This window comes from Megascapheus bottae, chromosome 4 (genome assembly GCF_031878675.1).
Source record: "Megascapheus bottae isolate mThoBot1 chromosome 4, mThoBot2.hap1, whole genome shotgun sequence".
Classification (NCBI taxonomy): domain Eukaryota; kingdom Metazoa; phylum Chordata; class Mammalia; order Rodentia; family Geomyidae; genus Megascapheus; species Megascapheus bottae.
In genome coordinates this window covers 39,322,166-39,341,697 of record NC_143512.1, presented here as the reverse complement: position 1 = coordinate 39,341,697, position 19,532 = coordinate 39,322,166, and the positions used below count along the sequence as shown (strand labels likewise).

The 19,532-nt window shown below is 39.0% G+C and overlaps 1 protein-coding gene across 2 annotated transcripts in view; it reads left to right on the top strand.

The window, feature by feature from the left end:
• Cmya5 (cardiomyopathy associated 5) overlaps positions 1-19,532 on the top strand; it is a 91,005-nt gene that overhangs the window by 20,172 nt on the left and 51,301 nt on the right. The window contains exon 2 of one of the 2 annotated variants that reach the window (XM_090331122.1): positions 11,339-11,350. The exons of the other annotated variant lie outside the window; for it this stretch is intronic. Coding sequence (XP_090187248.1) covers positions 11,339-11,350 — 12 coding nt within the window. The remainder of the gene's footprint in view (positions 1-11,338; positions 11,351-19,532) is intronic. 2 annotated transcript variants of the gene reach the window in all.

Here is a 19,532-nt window from a genome sequence, read left to right as displayed (position 1 = left end):
TGGAGAGGGAAATAAACTACTTAAAAAATTTAATCACATTTATATATTGTTTCTTTTTTTGTCAGAGATGGGACTTGAACTCAGAATTTGATGCTTTCACTCGTTGGCTTCTCAACTACCTGAGACACACCTCCAACCCCAGATGATTTTTGCACAGGCTTTATAGATCATTACTTTGAGAATAAAGCAAAAATGAGGTTTTAAGATTGTTTTCTTTCTTTCTTTCTTTCTTTCTTTCTTTCTTTCTTTCTTTCTTTTTCTTTCTTTCTTCCTTTCTTTCTTTCTTTCGGCAGTCCTGGGGCTTGAACTCAGGGCCTGGGCACTGTCTTTGGACACTTTTTGCTCAAGGCTAGTACTCTGCCTTGAGCCACAGCTCCACTTCGGGCCTTTCCTGTGTATTCGATCCTGATCAATTGAATCTAGGGCTTTGTGCATGCTAGGCAAACTCTACCACTGGGCCACACTCCTGGACTCTAGGAATATTTCTAAACATTTTTTTTGTTGTTCACAGTCGAACATACTTTCCAGTATTACTCTTGCAAAAAGAATAACAATAAAAAAAACTATCATAGAATTAATGGTGTTAACCAAGGGACAGCAAAAGAGATGAGAGATAACATAGTACCTTAAGGACAACAATCATTCATTATATGGCTTTTATTTCTATATCCTAGAGGTCCTTTCATTTAGCGTCATACTATATGGCCTTATGTATCAAGATTTTGCTCTATTGCAAATCTCTGCTAGGAGAGCCCAAGGTTTCTACTGATTATGACAAATGAGGGAAACCATTGAGCCTAAGTTCCTTTGAGTCTGGCTTACTTCACTTAATATGATTTTTTCTAAGTCTTTCCATTTCCTTACAAATGGGGTGATGTCATTCTTTCTGACAGCAGCATAGAATTCCATTGTGTACAAATACCACATCTTGTTGATCCACTCATCAACTGAGGGACATCTGGGTTGGTTCCATATCTTTGCTATGGTAAATAATGCTGCAATGAACATTGTTTTGCTAGTGGATTTAGTATGTCCTTGTTTCTGGACAATTGGGTAAATGCCAAGTAGTAGAATTGCTGGGTCAGTCATAGGGGAGCTCTATGTTTAGTCTTTTGAGATTGTTACAGTATCTCACTTTGTTATCTGATATATGGGATATATTTGTATTTGGTTATTTGAAATTGGATAGGAAAGGGGGAAAACAAGATAAGGGGTGGGGGTGGGGGGAGGGAAATGGGGACTAAGACATGTGGAAGGGTATCAATGTATGTGAATTATTGCACCTTCTATCTGGCAGATATCATGTAACCCTTCTATTAATTACAATAAAAATATATGGAAAAAAAGAAAACATCTACTTCATCCAACATGTTTGTTGTCAGTTTGAGCTTGGGGGTCTCGGTATTTTACCTATATGAGGAAGAGAGCTAAGCCCTTCATATCTGCAAGTCCTGCCTCCAGCTCAAGTAAAAATGTCTCTTATCTCCAATTAGCTAATGATAACCCAGAAGTAGATCTGTGATTCAAAGTGGTAGAGTGACCATCCTTGGATGAAAAAGCTCTAAGGGATAGCCTCCAAGGCCCTGAGTTCAAATCCTGGTACCAGCACAAACAACAACAAAATGCTGAAAAAAATGTTTTCTGTTCTAAACACTTGACATTTTTCTCAGCACAATTTTGTAAACAATACAGAATTAACATTGTATTTGTTATGATTCATTAAACAGAGGTGATTTAAACTCTAAAAAAAGAATTAATGGTGTTAATGTATTATCATCTAGAGCTGATGTAGCAGAAAATATTTGAGGAGTTGTCAGTAATTATAACATCGTGATAAATTTTCCTTGATGGTTTATTGGCGGTATAATTTGGGGAGTCGGTAAGACTTCAGTGGAGGAGAATTTGGAAGTTGAAGGTTATGTGGTTGCTGGCCAATCAGCATTTTCTGAGCAGCCCCTCCCATCTTCACTCCTCTGCACAGAGGATTTTCAGGGATGTTTTCCTTCAAGTTTCTCCCTGAGCCTCCATTGCAGTCTTTCTGAGCTTTAACACAAACATGCTCACAAGAACCAACCCAAAGCCACCCAAGTCTGGTTGCTTCTCCTGGCAAAAGAATTCTCCTTCCTGATGTTTCAGAGCTGGGAAGAATTCTACCCACCCCTGCTTATCTCAGTAGCATTGACAGCAGGGAGGCCTCATTGGCTTTCTTTCCATAAAAAGAAAAGCAAAAATTGCCACCCCATGCTGAACTAGATATATGGACAAATCCTGAGTCCATTTAATAGCTCAGCTAGGTTTTATTTCTAATGTATTATTATAATTATTTTCAAGCCCCGACATAGGAGAGCTTTCTTTGTGGCAAACTTAGCAAGAAAAATTGTTGGAGGGCTACCAAGGAAATCTCACCAGGTTTTACCTGCTTTTTGTACCAATTACCTTTCATGCTTTCACTTACAGAGCTATAATTGTAGGTCTGTTTCTTTTTTTTTTTTTTTTAAAGAAGTTAGTGCAATAGCTGGGTACAAGTCTATCCTGGCTCATAGATTTATTTTGCAAAGATCCTAACTTGCCACATTTGATTCAGATAAAGTGCTGTCTCTTAGTAACCACCATGCAACATTCACAGGAATTTTGACAGCAGGGGCTTGTGGGTAGTTTCTGCTTAGTGCTAATACTTAGGAGCTGTTGAAGAATTCCAGTGCTAAACAGTTAAGCCTGGGTTTAATTCCTCGGCTGGGAATCCCACAACATGAATATTCTTATCTACTACGGGTTTTTCACTGTACACCCTCAGCCCATTTCCCCCTTTTTCCCCCCCTCACTCTTGGGTCCCCTCCATCAATAGTGCTTAGCTAGTTCATGTGTGAAGACATGTCTGATGTCTCAGTTGGAGATGGGATGCTACTGGCTTCTAGTGGAAAGAGGCCAGGGGGTGGCTAAATGTGAATAGCACACAGCACAGCTCCCTACCTGCAACGTGCAACGATGAATTATCTAGCTCCAAATGCCACTGTTGGAAAACCCTCACCTCTCAAGATCACAAATAATTGGACTATCCGCATTTTGGTCACTAATCTATGAACCAATCTTATTTTCATTTCTCTCTCTCTCTCTCTCTCTCTCTCTCTCTCTCTCTCTCTCTCTCTCTCTCTCTCTCTCTCTCTCTCTCTCTCTTTCTCCCTCCCTCCCTCCCTCCCTCCCTCCCTGCCCCCCCTCCCTCCCTCCCTCCCTCCCCCCCCCTCTCTCTCTCTCTCCCTCTGTGTGTGTGTGTGTGTGTGTGTGTGTGTGTAGGTCTTGGGGCTTGAACTCAGGGCCTGGCCAATGTCCTTGAGCTTCTTTTGTTCAAGCTCTACCACTTGAACTACCAAACTACTTCCTGAGTAGATAAAGAGTCTCATGGATTTTCCTGCATAGGCTTTCCCTGAATGTAATCCTCAGATCTCTGCCTCCTGAGTGGCTAGGATTATAGGCGTGAGTCACCAGTGCCTGGATTTTCTTTTCCTTCCTTCCTTCCTTCCTTCCTTCCCCCTTCCTTCCTTCCTTCCTTCCTTCCTTCCTTCCTTCCTTCCTTCCTTCCTTCCTTCCTTCCTTCCTTCCTTCCTTCCTTCTCTCTCTCTCTTTCCCTCTCTCCCTCCCTCCTTCTCACCCTCCTTCCATTCTTCCTTTCTTTCTTTTCTTTCTTTTTTTTTTTGCCAGTCATGGGCTTGAGCTCAGGGCCTGAGCACTGTCCTTGGACTTTCTCAAGGTTAGAGCTCTACCACTTGAGCCTCAGCACCATTTCTGGCTTTTTTCTATGTATGTGGTACTGAGGAATTGAACCCAGGTCTTCGTGCATGCTAGGCAAGCACTCTACCACTAGGCCAAACTCTTGGCCCCTCCTTTCTTATTTTCTTTCTTTCTTTTTCTTCCTGTTTTCACTTGCAGTACTGGGGATTGAACCTAAGGTCTCCTTTAATGCTGGGCAAATACTCTGTCACTGACATAGATCTCCAGCCATTTGAAATTTTGTTTTCCGAAAGCATCTTGCTGGCCTTGAACTTGCAATCCTCCTGCTTCTGCCTCAGCTTCAGCCTTTCAAGTAGCTGGGATTATAGAAAAACCCTATTATGTTTGGCTTTCACAGCTTTGTATGGCCTTTATTGTCAAGAATAGTGGGAGCTTTTTCTTTAGATGTTCTGAGGTTTGGACCCATGGCCTTGCATAGACTAGGAAATGCTCACTACAGAATCACATTCTTTGCCCCTTACTTTTTGAGCAGGATTTTGTTATGTAGACTTAGGTTAGACTTGAACTTGAGGTTCTGCTTTTGCCTCAACCTTCCAGGGTTAGGATTATAGGGATGTACCACTACACTTGGCAATGGATGAATTTCTATTCATTTATCTCATTTTTTTCTAGTAGATTCAGATATTTTCATATGGAATTGAGTCAGGATACCCAGCTCATGGCCATTCCCCAAATATTTACAAATGGATTTCTCATGTTAAATGTGTGACTTTTTTTCTTGCCAGAAAAGTGGTTTCAACAATTTCTAAATTTTGGATGGGCCACTACCACTATGGGGTAGACATAGTCTGTTCAACATAAATGGAGAATTTATATGCATGTGGCCTACATGAGGTATTTTGGTCTGGAAGGAATAAAGCTAGTCACTATTTTGAAACTTCCTCCTTTCAAATGGGTCACTTCTTCATCTGGTCCTGGTTTTTGGTCCAATTAACCTTCATACTTCATGCTCTTAGGGAGTTATAATTGTAGTTTTGTGTTTTTTTTTTTTTTAAAGTCAGTGCAAGAGCTGGGGATAAGTCTGTCTCTATAACCGGTCAGAGATGGAGTGGTACCAATTAAGGGAGATTGTCTAAGCTAGATTTCCTTCCTTCTTCCTCCCCCCCCCCCCCCCCCGTCTACTTCCCTCCCTCCCTGTTTCCCTCTCTCCGTCTCTCTCTTCCTACTTCCCTCCCTTTATTCCTCCCTCTTTCATTTCCTCTTTTCTTCCCATGTTTTCTTTCTTCCTTCTTTCTCCCCTTTCTTTCCTCAACCCCCCTTCCTCCCAAGCAGGACCCAGATCTGTGCCATCAGTGAATATGTCAGCCATAGATGTATTAAAAAAATAAGGTCAAGCTGTGTAACCCAACCAGCTGTGAATAACAAGGATATGCATAGTCCATTACTAACTTGTCTCACACCTTGGGAAAACAGGGTAATGGACATTTTGGAGGTTGGAGTAGCATTGGAGGCATCTGCATAATACTAACATTTTTCTCAGGTCCTGTGACTTTCAAGGTGATCCTAGACTTTTTTTTGAAGGTATCCCCAAAACCCACGCTGACATATATGGTATGGTTTCCAGGTTCTCCTGAGAAATTCTTTTTTATCTTATCAAACTTCACATCAGCTTTTTTTTTTTTTTTTGGACATGGGACTTGAGCTCCCATGGATGCTGTCCCTGAGCTCTTCAGCTCAAGGCTAACACCCTACCCTTGAGCCAAGCCCCACTTCCCAATTTCTAGAGGTTAATTGGAGATAACCTTGATCCTCAGATCTCAGCCTCCTGAGTAGGATTACACTGTGCTTGGCTTACATAAGCTTTTATACTCTGTGGTGGTGCCTCGACCCTTTCTTTCACAGCCCGCTACACTCAAGTCCAAAGTTAAAAAATTAAAATGGCTTTTGCACATTCTTTCTGTGGAAAATGTCTTTTATATGGTCTTACATTAACCTCTGAGGTCCAGAAAAATGGCAAGCCTGTTATTCTTCATAGTCCCATTACTTTTCTCATGTTCTTTGAAAACATGATTTCTATTATTTCTGTTTCCTCCTCAGTTTTTATTTATGATTTATTGAATGTTATTGATTGAGTTTTCTTTGGTGCAGAGGCAGTGGTGATGGTAAGTAGATGAACTAGCCTTGTGATGTTAGATTATGCTTTTTTCCAATAAGAATGTCTCCATTTACACATATAACTACAATTATCTGTGTATACACACATGCACAAATATGTAATCTCTAAAGTGTGTCTTTTATGCCAAGAAGTGCAGATGTTTATTGTAAGGGCGAAGCAATTAGTGATAAGTGTATTAGTTATAACTGCTATAAAGAAACTAACCAGAGTCTCAGGACTAGTGTCAAGAGCTTCAGAGTTTCTCTTTAGCTTACATATAAAAGTATAGTGCATGTATTCCTGGTTGTATAGGTTTTATCAAAATAATGTCTCTAGGACCATACCCTGGATGACTTGGGAATCTTTAGCATGTATTTTTTTTAAGGTTGTCATGCTTAAAACCTATGGATTGGCAAAGCCATGGAGGGTCATATGGGTGAAATTTTTATGATGTAGGCTTAGAAAACTGCCCCCTTTCTGTAGCCATGTGGTTATCATCTGGTGACACTGAACTCCAGCCTGGGAAACAGGCTGTTTATAAGCTCAGAAAGAAAAGGACTGTGGTGGTAAACTTGGTAGTAGGCAAAGAAACAACTCTAAATATAAAGAGAAAGTATAAAGTGGAGCTCACAAATAATGAGAGCCTGGCAGCCTAGGAAGGAACCCTGGCAGTGCTGGATCCAGTACAGGGCAAGAAAAGACTGATCATCTGCCTTGGGTGCCAGGGATTTTCCTCTTTTTAGTCATTTTGCTTAAGATTCAATCCCTGCTTGGGGCGGGACATGGAAAGGAGAGGTCTCAGCCAGCGTATCCTGATTAGCCCATCCTGATCTATCACAAGCCTTGGTGAACTGACTCCCAACTACCATTCTGACTTCATCTCCTCTTACTTTCTTTCCTATTCTCTGCTCCTGCACCCTTCGTTCTCTGCTGTGTATTGCCCATGACAACAAGCTCAGTCTCAGTGCCAGGATTATCGTTGTTCTATATACCCTTTTCCTTCATGGCTCTGCTCAAATGTCTCTTAAACAAGCCAGCATGCAAACTCACAGGCAGCATTCCCTATTTCCATATACTTCATTGGATTTTCTTTACAGCATGTTATCTTCTTAAATTCTACCAGCATTTACACAACTAGGACTTTGTTTTGTTTGATGCTGCTGAATCCTCATTTGCATAGAATAATATCTAGGGGTTAAATTGTGTTCAATGAGCAAATTATGGGTAAAATGAAATGCTTAAAGTATTTTGAAAGTCATTAAATGGTATGCAATTCTATCATATTATTATTTCTGAAAATCAGACATCCGGTGAATACCAGAGCACTAGAATCCAGATTTTCTTACTCCTGTGAGCAGATGGTACAGAGGCAGCTACAGAGCTATATAGCTGAGTATAAAGTAATATAAGGCATTCTGTAACATCAAATTTCATCTTTTTTGAGCAGACTAATTTAAGTGGGTAACCCTATTTTTCCCACAGGTGATGCTTTTGCAGTAAATGAAATATCATTTATCATGGAGTATTTATTATGCCTCTGTACACTTTGTGTGGATCACTTAAAAAGCATCATGGCAGTTTGTTAAACTTGTCATTGAAAATATGATGTAAAAATCAACATTAATAAATTCTTTAAAAAAAAGCATCATGGCAGTCATCAGCATTTTTCAGTCCTTAAAGATATGTCTCTCCTTGGGAGAAATCCTGTATGTGATCAGGGCATTCCTGAATTCTGACAGATGGATTCCTCTTGGTCTGTTTGGTCCATACATCCATTTGTAGTGAATACTCACTGACATGTAGATTATTTATCATAACTGTTCTTGTTGTCAGACCAGCTGTTGTACACATGGTCACTTATTCATTGTGTGATTGGACCAGTAACCTCATGACAACACCCTTTCTTCCTTGTCTAAGTTCTAAAACAATTGATGGATGAATTAAAGATATAATAGATAGAGATAAACACATTAACTTTATTACTGATAAAGCTGATATCAGGGAATGTGGCTTAGGTATATGGGACAATAATGCGTTTTCTAATACTAAACCTTCAAAATAGATACTCAGTCTAGATTAGGTAGATTCACATATACTTCATGGGGGAAGGAACTGAATTAACTGGGAAAGAGATATAAAGGGAAGCTAGCTCTGGAAAGTTAAGCTAACAGGGCTCCTTCTACATGATAGGAAACATCTGAAATGAGAAATCAGTGCCCCAACTACTTTAAGTAAAATGTACAGATAAAGTACTCCTATAAAATGCTAAGAAACACGTACATCATTATAGCACATAGGTAATTTCTATACTCTTGTGTGGATTTAAGCAGGAAATGGATCCCAGACAACATCTGAGTGTTCTCAAGTGAAATTGGGAGGGTATTCTTGTGTCTAGCGACATTCTTGTGCAGATGCAGGTCTAGGCAAGTACCCAGTTTGCTTTCCAGTGGAGCTGCCTCCAGTAGCACCATCCAAATACATTACAGAAGGAAATGAGAGGGAAGGAACGAGGGACAAAAACCTGAGAAGGGGTATCAATGATTGAGAAATAATGCACCCACAACCTGACAAATGTAACTGTAACTCCTCTATACATTACCCCACAATAACATTTTTTAAAAAAGAAGGAAATGTGAAAAAACTGATTTACATTTCTATCACAAATATGTAGCTCAGCAAAGCTAGTTAATTGGAAGTAAAAACAAATTGAAAAATTAGAAAGAAAATTTGCATGTAAGAGTAATTTTCGCTATTAAAAACAAGGCTGAATATTGTGATAGTATATAGGTTGAGTTATTGAGTGAATGAATTTTGCTCAGGGCTTAAATTAAAATCCATTGAAAGTCATTGGTTGGTGATTGAAGAAGTCTTGTATTTTTGTTGGGTAAATTTCGATGACTATCAACAGGTAGTATAAAAACAAGTACAACAAAAGGCATTTAAATTACATTTTTTGTGAAATGTCTACCCCGTATAATTCAGGGTAGTCTCAAAGTTGCCATTTTCCTACTTCAGACTGCTCATTGCTAAGATTACAAATTTGTGACACTATACCCAGTTTTTAAGCCACTTTTTACTAAACCTGGTTGCCTAGGCTAACCAAAGCTCTCTTTTCCACCAAATAGGCCAACACTAACTAACAGGTCTAGTTAGCCAGTTACTCTCTAATAATTCCCCTTATTATTATTACCTGTTTCTTTCTTTCTTCTTCTTTTTTTTTTTTTACAAAAGGTCAGTTGTGATGTCCTTGAACTGTTTTACACTAGTTGTACTTGTGATTGTGGCAACATGATTTAATTAAGTATTACTTGAACTGATGACATGTGCACACAAAGCTGAAAGAGTAGTTACTCTGAAAATAAAATTAGATGTTTGGAAGAGTAAAAACCCTCCAAACCCCCAAACCCTCCAACCAACCAAACTAAATTGAAGGAGTGGGTGGAGTTGGGTGAGATGGGAGAGAATTATGGAAGGAACGACATGAACCAAGGTGCACTGTATTCATAAATTGACATGTTGTATTGAAAACTCTTTGTACCATACTTTGTGCAACTACTTAAAGATAATAAGTTAAAGAAAAACCAAATGGTGTAGTGGCTGCTCACAGAGGTTCGTAGCCTTGTAGAGGAATACAGGATAGCAAATGTCATAGAAGGTTTACATAAGGCTCCAGAGGTTCAGATGAACAGAATCCCTGAGCTTGAGAAGTGACAGTTACCTGGAAAAGTTGATGTATAAACTGGTCTCTAGAGGCAGAAATGGTAAGATGTGCAGAGATAAATCCTTCTAAGTGGAGAGTAAGGTGTAAACATAGGCTTGCAGGAGTAGGGCTTGCATTTGGCTCAGTCATAGTTTATGAAAGGGAACATTACTGGGCATCAAGTAGCATAGGCCTTAATTACCAGCATTTTGAAATATCTGGCCATTGTGAAAATAAGATACTTGTTCTTTTCATCCACAATGAGCCTGAAATGGTTTCCAGTCTAAGAGTTTTCTAGTATGGCATAATAATCCTATCTAATAATTTCTTTGTTAATGTTTCCATAGATGTTTTCCCCCCTCCTTAATAGCTTATAGACTTGTTTTTGTAAGTTTAGCTAGTTTATCAATGCATATATTTTTTCTGTTAAGAACGTAGAAATGTGCTTGATTTTTGGTGAAATATAAGTTGTGGAATTACTGGTTCTATTAAGAATATTTGATTTTCAAAGATTCATATAAAACACTAACAGTTTATATCATTAGTTTATAAGCTTGTTATGCTTCAAAGTATAATTTTCAAGACTTAGAAGCAGGATTATATGGGACTTTCTCATTGTTATGTTATAAAAATAGATATTTATTTCATTTCAAAAGATTTAATTGAGAAAAAAAGTGTTCATTGCCTTCTTTTGTTTGAACTGTGGTTACTTGAGAGTAGAATTAGGCATCATGCAAATCTAATGTAGTGTTCATAATTATACGTAATACTCACTGTTATTATGTTCTTCATAATTATATGTAAAGAACTTTAATGTTATTTTAACTATTGATCAGAGAAACTGCCAGTTCCTAGAATATAAATTTTGATCCCTAAAAAAGACAAAATAGAATAGTTACATTATTTGTTACAAATTTTAACACTCAGATAAAAATATTTTGAGGATCCATTCCACTTCTACAAAAGTATAAGGTCTTTCTTTCTTTCTTCCTTCCTTCCTTTCTTTTTTTCTTTCTCTCTTTCTCTCTTTCTCTCTTTCTTTCTTTCTTTCTTTCTTTCTTTCTTTCTTTCTTTTTTTCTTTCTTTCTTTCTTTCTTTCTCTCTTTCCTTCTCTCTTTCCTTCTCTCTTTCCATCTCTCTTTCCTTCTCTTTCTTTCTTTCCTTTTTTTGTGGGTCATGGAGCTTGAACTCTGAGCCTGGGCATTGTTCTTGAGCTCTTCAGCTCAAGGCTACCACCCTACCCTTGAGCCAAGCCCCACTTCCCATTTTCTAGAGGTTAATTGGAGGTAAGAGTCTCAAGTTCTTTTGTACCCCGGCTGGCTTTGAATCTTGATCCTCAGATATCAGCCTCTTGAGTAGCTATGATTACAGGCGTGAGCCACTCTGCCTGGCTGGTTTTTGTTTCTTAAACAAAGAAATGTACTCACTACATATGTAACTGTAACCACTCTACATCACCTTGGCAATTAAATTAAATTTTCAAAAAAGAAATAAATATGAGTATCAGTCCAGAAGAAGCATATTTATTGTGAAATGAAGGCAATTGTTAATTGATAGCACCACTGTTTTTTTTTGTTTGTTTGTTTGTTTTTTTGCCAGTCCTGGGGACTCAGGGCTTGAGCACTGGCCTTGGGCTTCCTCTAGGATAGAGCTTTACCACTTGAGGCACAGCACCGCTTCCAGCTTTTTCTACATATGTGGTACAGAGGAATTGAACCCAGGTCTTTGTGCATGCTAGGCAAGCACTCTACCACTAGGCCAAACTCCAGGTCTGGTAGTTCCACTTTGATAGTCATTGTCCTCCTTTCAGAATTTACATCTGGCAGGCTGGAGGTGTGATAGTGCTCAAGTGATAGAGCTCCAAGATGAGCAAGCAAGCTACCGAAGTGTGAGGCACTGAATTCAAGCCCCAGTACAGTGGAAAGCTGGGGTGGGAGGCAAGAGGGGAGAGAGAGAGGGGGGTGAGGGAGGGAGGGAGGGAGGGAGGGAGGGAGGGAGGGAGGGAGGGAGGGAGGGGGAAGCCAGGCAGTGATGGTTATATCTGCAATCCTAGCTGCTTAGGATGCTGAGACCTGAAGGATCACAGTTTAAAGCCTTACTGGCAGAAGTCTGTGAGGCCCCATCTTTAATTAACTAGCAAAAAGCTACACTGAAGGCTTGGCTCAGCTGGTAGAGTGCTGCTGTGATCAAGAGTTTAGTATACATGCTTGAACATAGGGCACACATCCATGCACATACATGCACAATGACTAATGCTTATTTGGGACATAGCTAAACTCTTATGGAACAGCAAGGGTTTCTGTAGAAGATTTATGTTTATGTAATGCTGAACTTATTTATAGGAATGCAGGCATGGAAATATAGGGCAGAACTTGTCAGATATTCAGAAAGAACAGAATAGGAGTTCTACAACCGAAAAAATGTAACAAAAATGGCATAGAAAGCACATTAGACAGAGTTAGACACAGAATTAGCACACTTGATGACATACTGGAAAAAACACAAAAATACAAAAGAAAAGGAAATAACATTGGAAGAAATAACCAAATAAAGTACAGATAGGACATAATAAGATGTTATAACTTTCAAGAATCCTAGAAAACTTGAATCTTAGAAAGTAAAAGATACCATGAGGCAGAAACAATATACTGAGAGAATAGCTGAGAATAAAAATGAGGGCAAGGTATGGCTATGATGGCTCATACTGATAGTTCTATGATAGCTCTAGGTACTTAGGAGGCATAGATTAGTAGCACCACAGTTTAAAGCTAATTTAGACAAAAAAAAGTCTGCAAGATTCCATTTCAATCAAGAAAAAGCTAGAAATGGTAGTGTGTCTGTGATCTCAGCAATGTAGGAAGGATAAATAGGCAGGTCGTAGTGCAAGCCAGCCTGGGCACAAATATAAGACCTTATTTTTTTTTAACACTTGGTTCAAGTGTTAGAGTACCTATATAGAAAGCATAGAGATTTGAGTTCAAATCTAGTACCACCAAAAAATGATGAAAGGTATTTATCTATAGACTCAAAAAAAATCAGTCTCCAAGAAATACGGTACTTAAGAACACCAGAACAACTTTTGAAAACTAAAACTACAACCACCTCTTCCAAATAGTGGGGAATTGGTAGGGGAAATGTTTAGCTTATCATAAAGAAAGTAACAGTTACATTGTCAGCTGGTTTATCAGCAGAAATAATGGAAGCCAGGAGAGAATGGCAAGTGACTTCTGCCTTGAAGTACTGAGAATCTAGAATTCTATGTGGTAAAAAATATTCTTTGAGGAGGGTATTAAAAACTTTTCAGGGGCTGGAAATGTGGCCTAGTGGTAGAGGGCTTGTCTAGCATGCATGAAGTCCTAGGGCCAATTCCTCAGTATTACATACACAGAAAAAGCTGGAAGTGGTAGAGCTCTAGCCTTGAGAAAGACCGTGGACAATGCTCAGGCCCCAAGTTCAAGCCTGGCAAAAAATAAAATAAAATAAAATAAAAAACTTTTAATGGGAAAGGCAGTAAGAATTTACCAGAGGAAACACTCAAGGAGTTCTTCAAAGGGAGTAAATTAATTCTAGACAGTCAGAGGAACAGGAAGAAATGAATGAAGCAAGATTCAAAGTTCAATCTTTAGGTGGAATCTAAATAAATATTGACAGTTTAAAACAAAAAATAGTCTTATAAAACTTAAAACATATTTGGAATAGGAAAGGGAAGGAGGGAAAACAAGATGATTGGGAGGGGGTGGGGGAGGAAAATGGGGACAAAAACATGAGAAGGGGTATCAATGTGTGAGAAGTAATGCTCCTATTATCCGGCGAATGTAACTGTAACCCCTCTGTACATTTCAATAAAAATAAAAACAATTAAAAAACATTTGTAGATTTAAAATATCTAATTACAATGACATCTATGCTGAAATTAAATTGACCCAGGATGTGAAAAAAATATCAGTTTATGTTAGACATGAGTAAGTCAGAGATGCATACTAAAATAACAGTAAAATAGAATATGATTGGGAAGCTAATGGAAAAGTAAGTATCTTGCAATCCAATGATTTTAAAGAAAATTTAGGTGACCTAAGGAAAGTTTTTTTCTTTATAAAAATATAACCTCTCACAAAAATTCAGTCATTTAACTATTAAATAAAGTATTAAAATCCTTTCCATGAAGAAGATATCAGGTCCAAGAAATTTAAGAAATTCTACCAAATTGGTAAAGTAGAAAAAAATACAATCTGCAACCAACACTTGCAGAGTATGTAAAGAAAGAAATAATCCTCAATTTTGCTGGGGGTGGGACGGGAGAGGGTTTGACTTCAAACTAACAATATTCCTACCTCTGCTTACTGAGTTCTGGGACTGCAGGCATCCAACTTGCTTTAAGAAGCAGCTAATCTTTTTTTTTTATTATTGTGATTAATAGAAGGGCTACATTCCATTCACCAGATAGAAGGTGCATAACTTCACATTGATACCCTTTCTCATGACAAGGTCCCCATTTTCCTCCCACCCTCCACCCATTTATCTTAATTTCCCCCCTTCCCTTATCTTAATTTCCCCCTTCCCTATCCAATTTCAAATAACCAATTAAGCACATGTAAAATATATCAGATAACAAGGTGAAATATTGTAACAATATGAGATAACCAAGGGATGGCAAAAGAGATGAGAGATAACATAGTACATTAAGGACAACAGTCATTCATTATATGGCTTTTGTTTCCTTCTCCTGGAGGTCCTTACATTTAGTGTCATACTATTTGGCCTAATGTTTCTAGATTTTGTTCTATTCTAAATCTCTGCTAGGAGAGCCCAAGGTTTCTACTGATTATGACAAATGAGGGAGACTCTTGGGCCTATGTTCCTTTGAGTCTGGCTTTCTTCACTTAATATGATTTTTTTCTAAGTTTTTCCATTTCCTTACAAATGGGGCGATGTTGTCCTTTCTGACAGCAGCATAGAATTCCATCTTGTTGATCCACTCATCAACTGAGGGACATCTGAGTTGATTCCATATCTTTGCTATGGTAAATAGGGCTGCAATAAACATTGTTGTGGTAGTGGATTTAGTATGCCCTTGTTTCTGGATGGTTGGGAAAATGCCAAGTAGTGGAATTGCTGGGTCATAGGGGAGTTCTATGTTTAGTCTTTTGAGGAACTGCCACACTACTTTCCAGAGTGGTTGAACGAGTTTGCACTCCCACCAACAGTGTAGTAGTGATCCCTCCTAGCCACATCCCCTCCAGCATCTGTTGTTATTAGTTTTCTTGATCCTGGCCATTCTAACTGGAATGAGGTGGAATCTTAGAGCTGTTTTGATTTGCATTTGTTTTATGACCAGAGATGTCGAGCATTTCTTCATGTGTCTATAGGGCATTTTTATTTCTTCTTCAGAGAAGACTCTCTTTAAGTCTTTGGCCCATCTTTTAATGGGATGGTTGTTACTTTGGAGATTAGTTTTGGAGTGATTCAATTTTTTAAGCTATTGATATATTTTAGATATGAGGACTTTGTTGTATGGTTGGTGAAGATCTTCTCCCATTCTGTAGGCTTCCTAATTAATTTACTAGCTACGTCCTTTGCCATACAGAAACTCTGCAATTTAATGCAGTCCCACTTATCCAGTCTTTCTCTGATTTGTTGTGTTTCTTAGTCCTTATTGAAAAAGTTTCGACCTGTGCCAAGGAGGCCTAGTGTATCTCCTATTCCTTCTTGTAAAGTTTTCAGTGTGTTGGCTTTTACCTCGAGGTCTTTGATCCATTTGGAGTTAATTCTAGTGCAGGGTGACAAAGAAGGATCCAACTTTAGTTTTCTGCAGGTGTTTAACCAGTTCTGCCAGCACCACTTGTTGAAGAGGCTATCTTTCTTCCATTCTATTTTTTTTTTGGCTCCCTTATCAAAGATTAGGTGGCCATAGGTCTGTGGTTTAATATCTGGGTCCTCAGTTCTATTCCATTGGTCTTCAGGCCTGTTCTTGTGCCAGTACCAAGATGTAAGAAGCAGCTAATCTTAAAAAACAAAAAACAAGCGCTTGGAGTTTAGCCTAGTGGTAGAGTGCTTGCCTAGCGAACACAAGAAACCGGGTTCGATTCCTCTATACCACATACATAGAAAAAAGCCCAAAATTGTGCTGTGGCTCAAGTGGCATAGCTCTAGCCTTGAGAAAGCCCAAGGACAATCTCAGGCCCTAAATTCAAGACTCAGGACTGGCAAAAAAAAACCCAAACCAAACCAAAACAACAACAAAAACAAACTGTAATGTAATATTGATATAAAAAAATCTGACAAGCATGCTATAAACAAGGAGGTTACAGTTCAATATTACTCATGATGATGAGAACATAATTTCCAAATGTGTTAGAGCTAAATCTATCATTACATGTGAAAAGTATAATACTATCACTGTCATGTTGAATTCAGTTCAGGCGTTTAAATTTATTTGGACGTCTGCCTATCAATCACTACAATTCACCACACTTTTAAAATAAAGGGGGAACTATGATGATCTCCACAGTTACAGCTGATCAATTTTAACCTTGATTCTAAGCTATCCTCCAACGGAGCCCTGGCTGTTATGTGTGGTACCAGATCTATCCTTTCATTGAGCTTAGTCAGACCTGTTGAACTTTTTGCCCTGCTCAGCTACAGGTGGGTGGGGAGGTTCTCACTTCCCTTCCTTACAGAAATTTGCATGGGAAGCTAAGTGATAAGAAAGTTGCTGTGATAGTCTTCAATCAGAAAGGAACGAAGCCTTTTTGGCAAACTCATATTTCTTCTACAAACGGACTCAAGAATCTTTCCTCTCTGAGGTCTCTTCCCATTGGTTCTTGTCTGTCTTCTGTGATAGTATTGAAATGCTTATGTTTAAACTTCTCAAAAGGAGGCTCTGCATCTGTACTTGAATTCTTACTGTGTAAACTTAACAAAAGCTTATTGAACGCCGAGACAGGTAAAGCAGGTGACTGATCAAGTGGATCACGGCAGCCGGCTCCACCTTCATTGATTGCCACTTGGATACACTGCTCAGCACTCTTGAACTCATTCTAGCTAGTAATGAAAACGTCTCTGGTTGGGTACACTGAATTTACAATCAATGATGAACTCTAAATTGAATTTGTAATTGCTTTTATAAAGCACAGGCATAGTCACAGGCATTCTAAACACTGCCTTCCCAGATGATATCATTTTTAATTTCATCTCATTTCTGTGAAATGACAAGAAATTGAAGGCGTAGTATGAGTTAAAAATTCTGAGAAATTAATTAGGTATGTAAAAGAGCCTGAGAGAGCACTTCAAAATAAGATGTAGTCCAGTACCAGGATTAATTTCTAATTAAGTTCAGTGCCAACACAAATAAGGAAGCTCAGTGTTGCCAGGAAAACTGAGAAACAAGTTATTCCTGCTTCCATCCCTTACACTCAGAACATGTGTAGAAAATGTTACAAGCACCCACGTGCCAGTGGTTCCCACCTGTAAGCCTAGTTATTCAGGAGGCTGAGATCTGAGGAGCATGATTCAAATTCAGCTGGGCAGGAAAGTCTATGAGTCTTATATCCAATTAATCACAAAAAGATAATAAGACTGTGGCTTAAGTATTAGAGAGCTAGCCTTGAGCCCAAAGGAACCTAGGGACAGTGCCAGGCCCAGAGTTCAAATCCCAGGACTGGCAAAAGAAAGAGGAGGAAGAGGGGAAGAAGGTGAAGGAGGAGGAGAAGGAGGAGGAGGAACAGGAAGAGGAAGAGCAGGAGGAGGAGGAGCAGCAGCAGCAGCAGGAGGAGGAGGAGGAAGAGGAAGAAGAAGAAGAAAATGCTGTAAGTTGTAGCTCACTGGAGTGAGTAGGTAAGGCAGCTGCGAATACAGCTAGTGGCCTGGGCTGTGGGTGCAACAGGCTCTACCTGGCTGTGCTGGGAGTTAGAAGATCAAGATATCAGCACATCCTACGCCTTTTGTGTTAGAGTGCTGGGGGAATACTGACCTTTAGCAAAAGGGTTTTGAACGTACCTGTATTTTAAGGACATAGTCCTTAGCCAAAACCAATATATCAGGATAGAGTCATACTGAGCAGGAAAGGTATATGCTGGAATTTGGAACTAGGATTGTGTAGGCCAGTGACTTTTCAACTGAGTACCTATTGAGTCACTTGGAAACTTAAAAGGTGACAACACAGCAATGGCCAAACTGTACCCTAGTGCATTAAAGTCAAAGTCACTGGGTAGAAAGACCTGGGAGGGATACTATCAATATTTTATTTATTATTAAAAAATTTTTTTGTGGGTCATGGGGCCTGAACTCTGGGCTGTACCCCTGAGCTCTTTAGTTCAACATTACCACCCTACCCCTGGGCCTGGGCCTTGTCCCTGAGCTCTTCAGCTCAAGGCTACTGCCCTATCCTTGAGCCAAGCCCCATTTCCCATTTTCTAGAGGTTAATTGTTTTGTGCCCGGGTTGGCTTTTAACCTTGATCCTCAGATCTCAGCCTCTTGAGTAGCTAGGATTACAGGCATGAGCCACCTTGACTGGCTCAATATTTTAATAATATTTGTCCATAGGTGTTTTAAAAACATTTCTGAGTTAACCATTGATAAAAGCAGGGCCTGATGATTTACTTTTGATAGGAGAGGGATTCATAAGGGAGGTAAATTCTTTGCACTTTTTTTTTTGGTCATTGTAGTAGGTAAGCAGACTACCACTTGAACCATGTCTCCAGCATTTTTTTTATTAAAGAATTTATTAACATTGAACCAGCACTTTTTTGTACTGTCTATTTTTTGAGACAAGGTCTCAATTCTTGCCCCAGTGTGTGCTAAGACTGTGAACTGTCCATTGTAGGCTTCTCACCATAGGTGAGATACAGGCATGCGCCACTACCTCTAGCTTCTTCCACTGAGATGAAGGCTCACAGACTTTTCTCTTGCAAAGCTGGCCCAGAAACCACTCAGGAATGTAGAATGCAGCTAGGATAACAGGCATAAACCACAGGTGCCAGGCATTGTGTCTGTGTGTTTGGTTTCAACCTCATTAATGTTTACATTATTGGTTTTAATGTAGAGAGTTCCTTGTTTCTATTAATGTAGGAAAATACATGCAAATCACTAGTTGAACTTAGTTTTTGGTAGTTGTACCCAGCCATATTCCTAAGAGAAAAAAAAAACATTGGACTTTCAATCTCCAGATTAATGTCTATGAGGCAGTGGCCAACATGGCTGCCTAATTGGCCAGGAAATTCCAATGTAAGTTTTAAAATATTCTTGAAGGGTAGATAGAATTTAGATATGCTTGAAAAGTATTGTCTCGTGGGAATGGTAAACATTCTAGATGAAGAAATAGAAAAAAGAAAGTTAAATCCAGAGAAGAAGCTTCAGAATCTTGAAATCTTGAGAGATAGACCCAAGAGCAGTTGAACAGTCAGCTAAAGCCTGCATTCTATAGGAGACATTTAAGGAGTACCAGCTGTACGTTAAGCACTTTTTGTTAGCACTATAGGTATACTACAGAATCCTTATAATCACCCCATGGAGTACATTCCATTATTATCCATGTTTGCTGATGATCAAAATGATGCACAGCAAGCTGGCATTTTCTGTCATCTGCCTTTTGCTCAATGACATAACTCATAGTTTCTATGATCTATTTACTGGATAGTTAATTATACACACTTAGCAATAGGGGATATATGCTGAGAAATGTATCATTTGGTGATTTCATTGTTATGTGAATATCAGTGTTAAACAAACCTGGATAGTAGGATCAATCACTGTATGTGATGGTCTGAACTCTCTTTCTCTCTTTCTGGCTCCCTTCCTTCTTCCCTCCCTCATTCCTTCCCTCCCTCTCCCCCCTCTTCACCTCTCTTTTTTTTTTCACTCTCTTTTTTGAGTATTGGATTAATCTAGGACCTCAAACACTTGCTAAGCAAGTGCTCTATCACTTAATCTATGCTCCTATCCTTTCCTGCAAA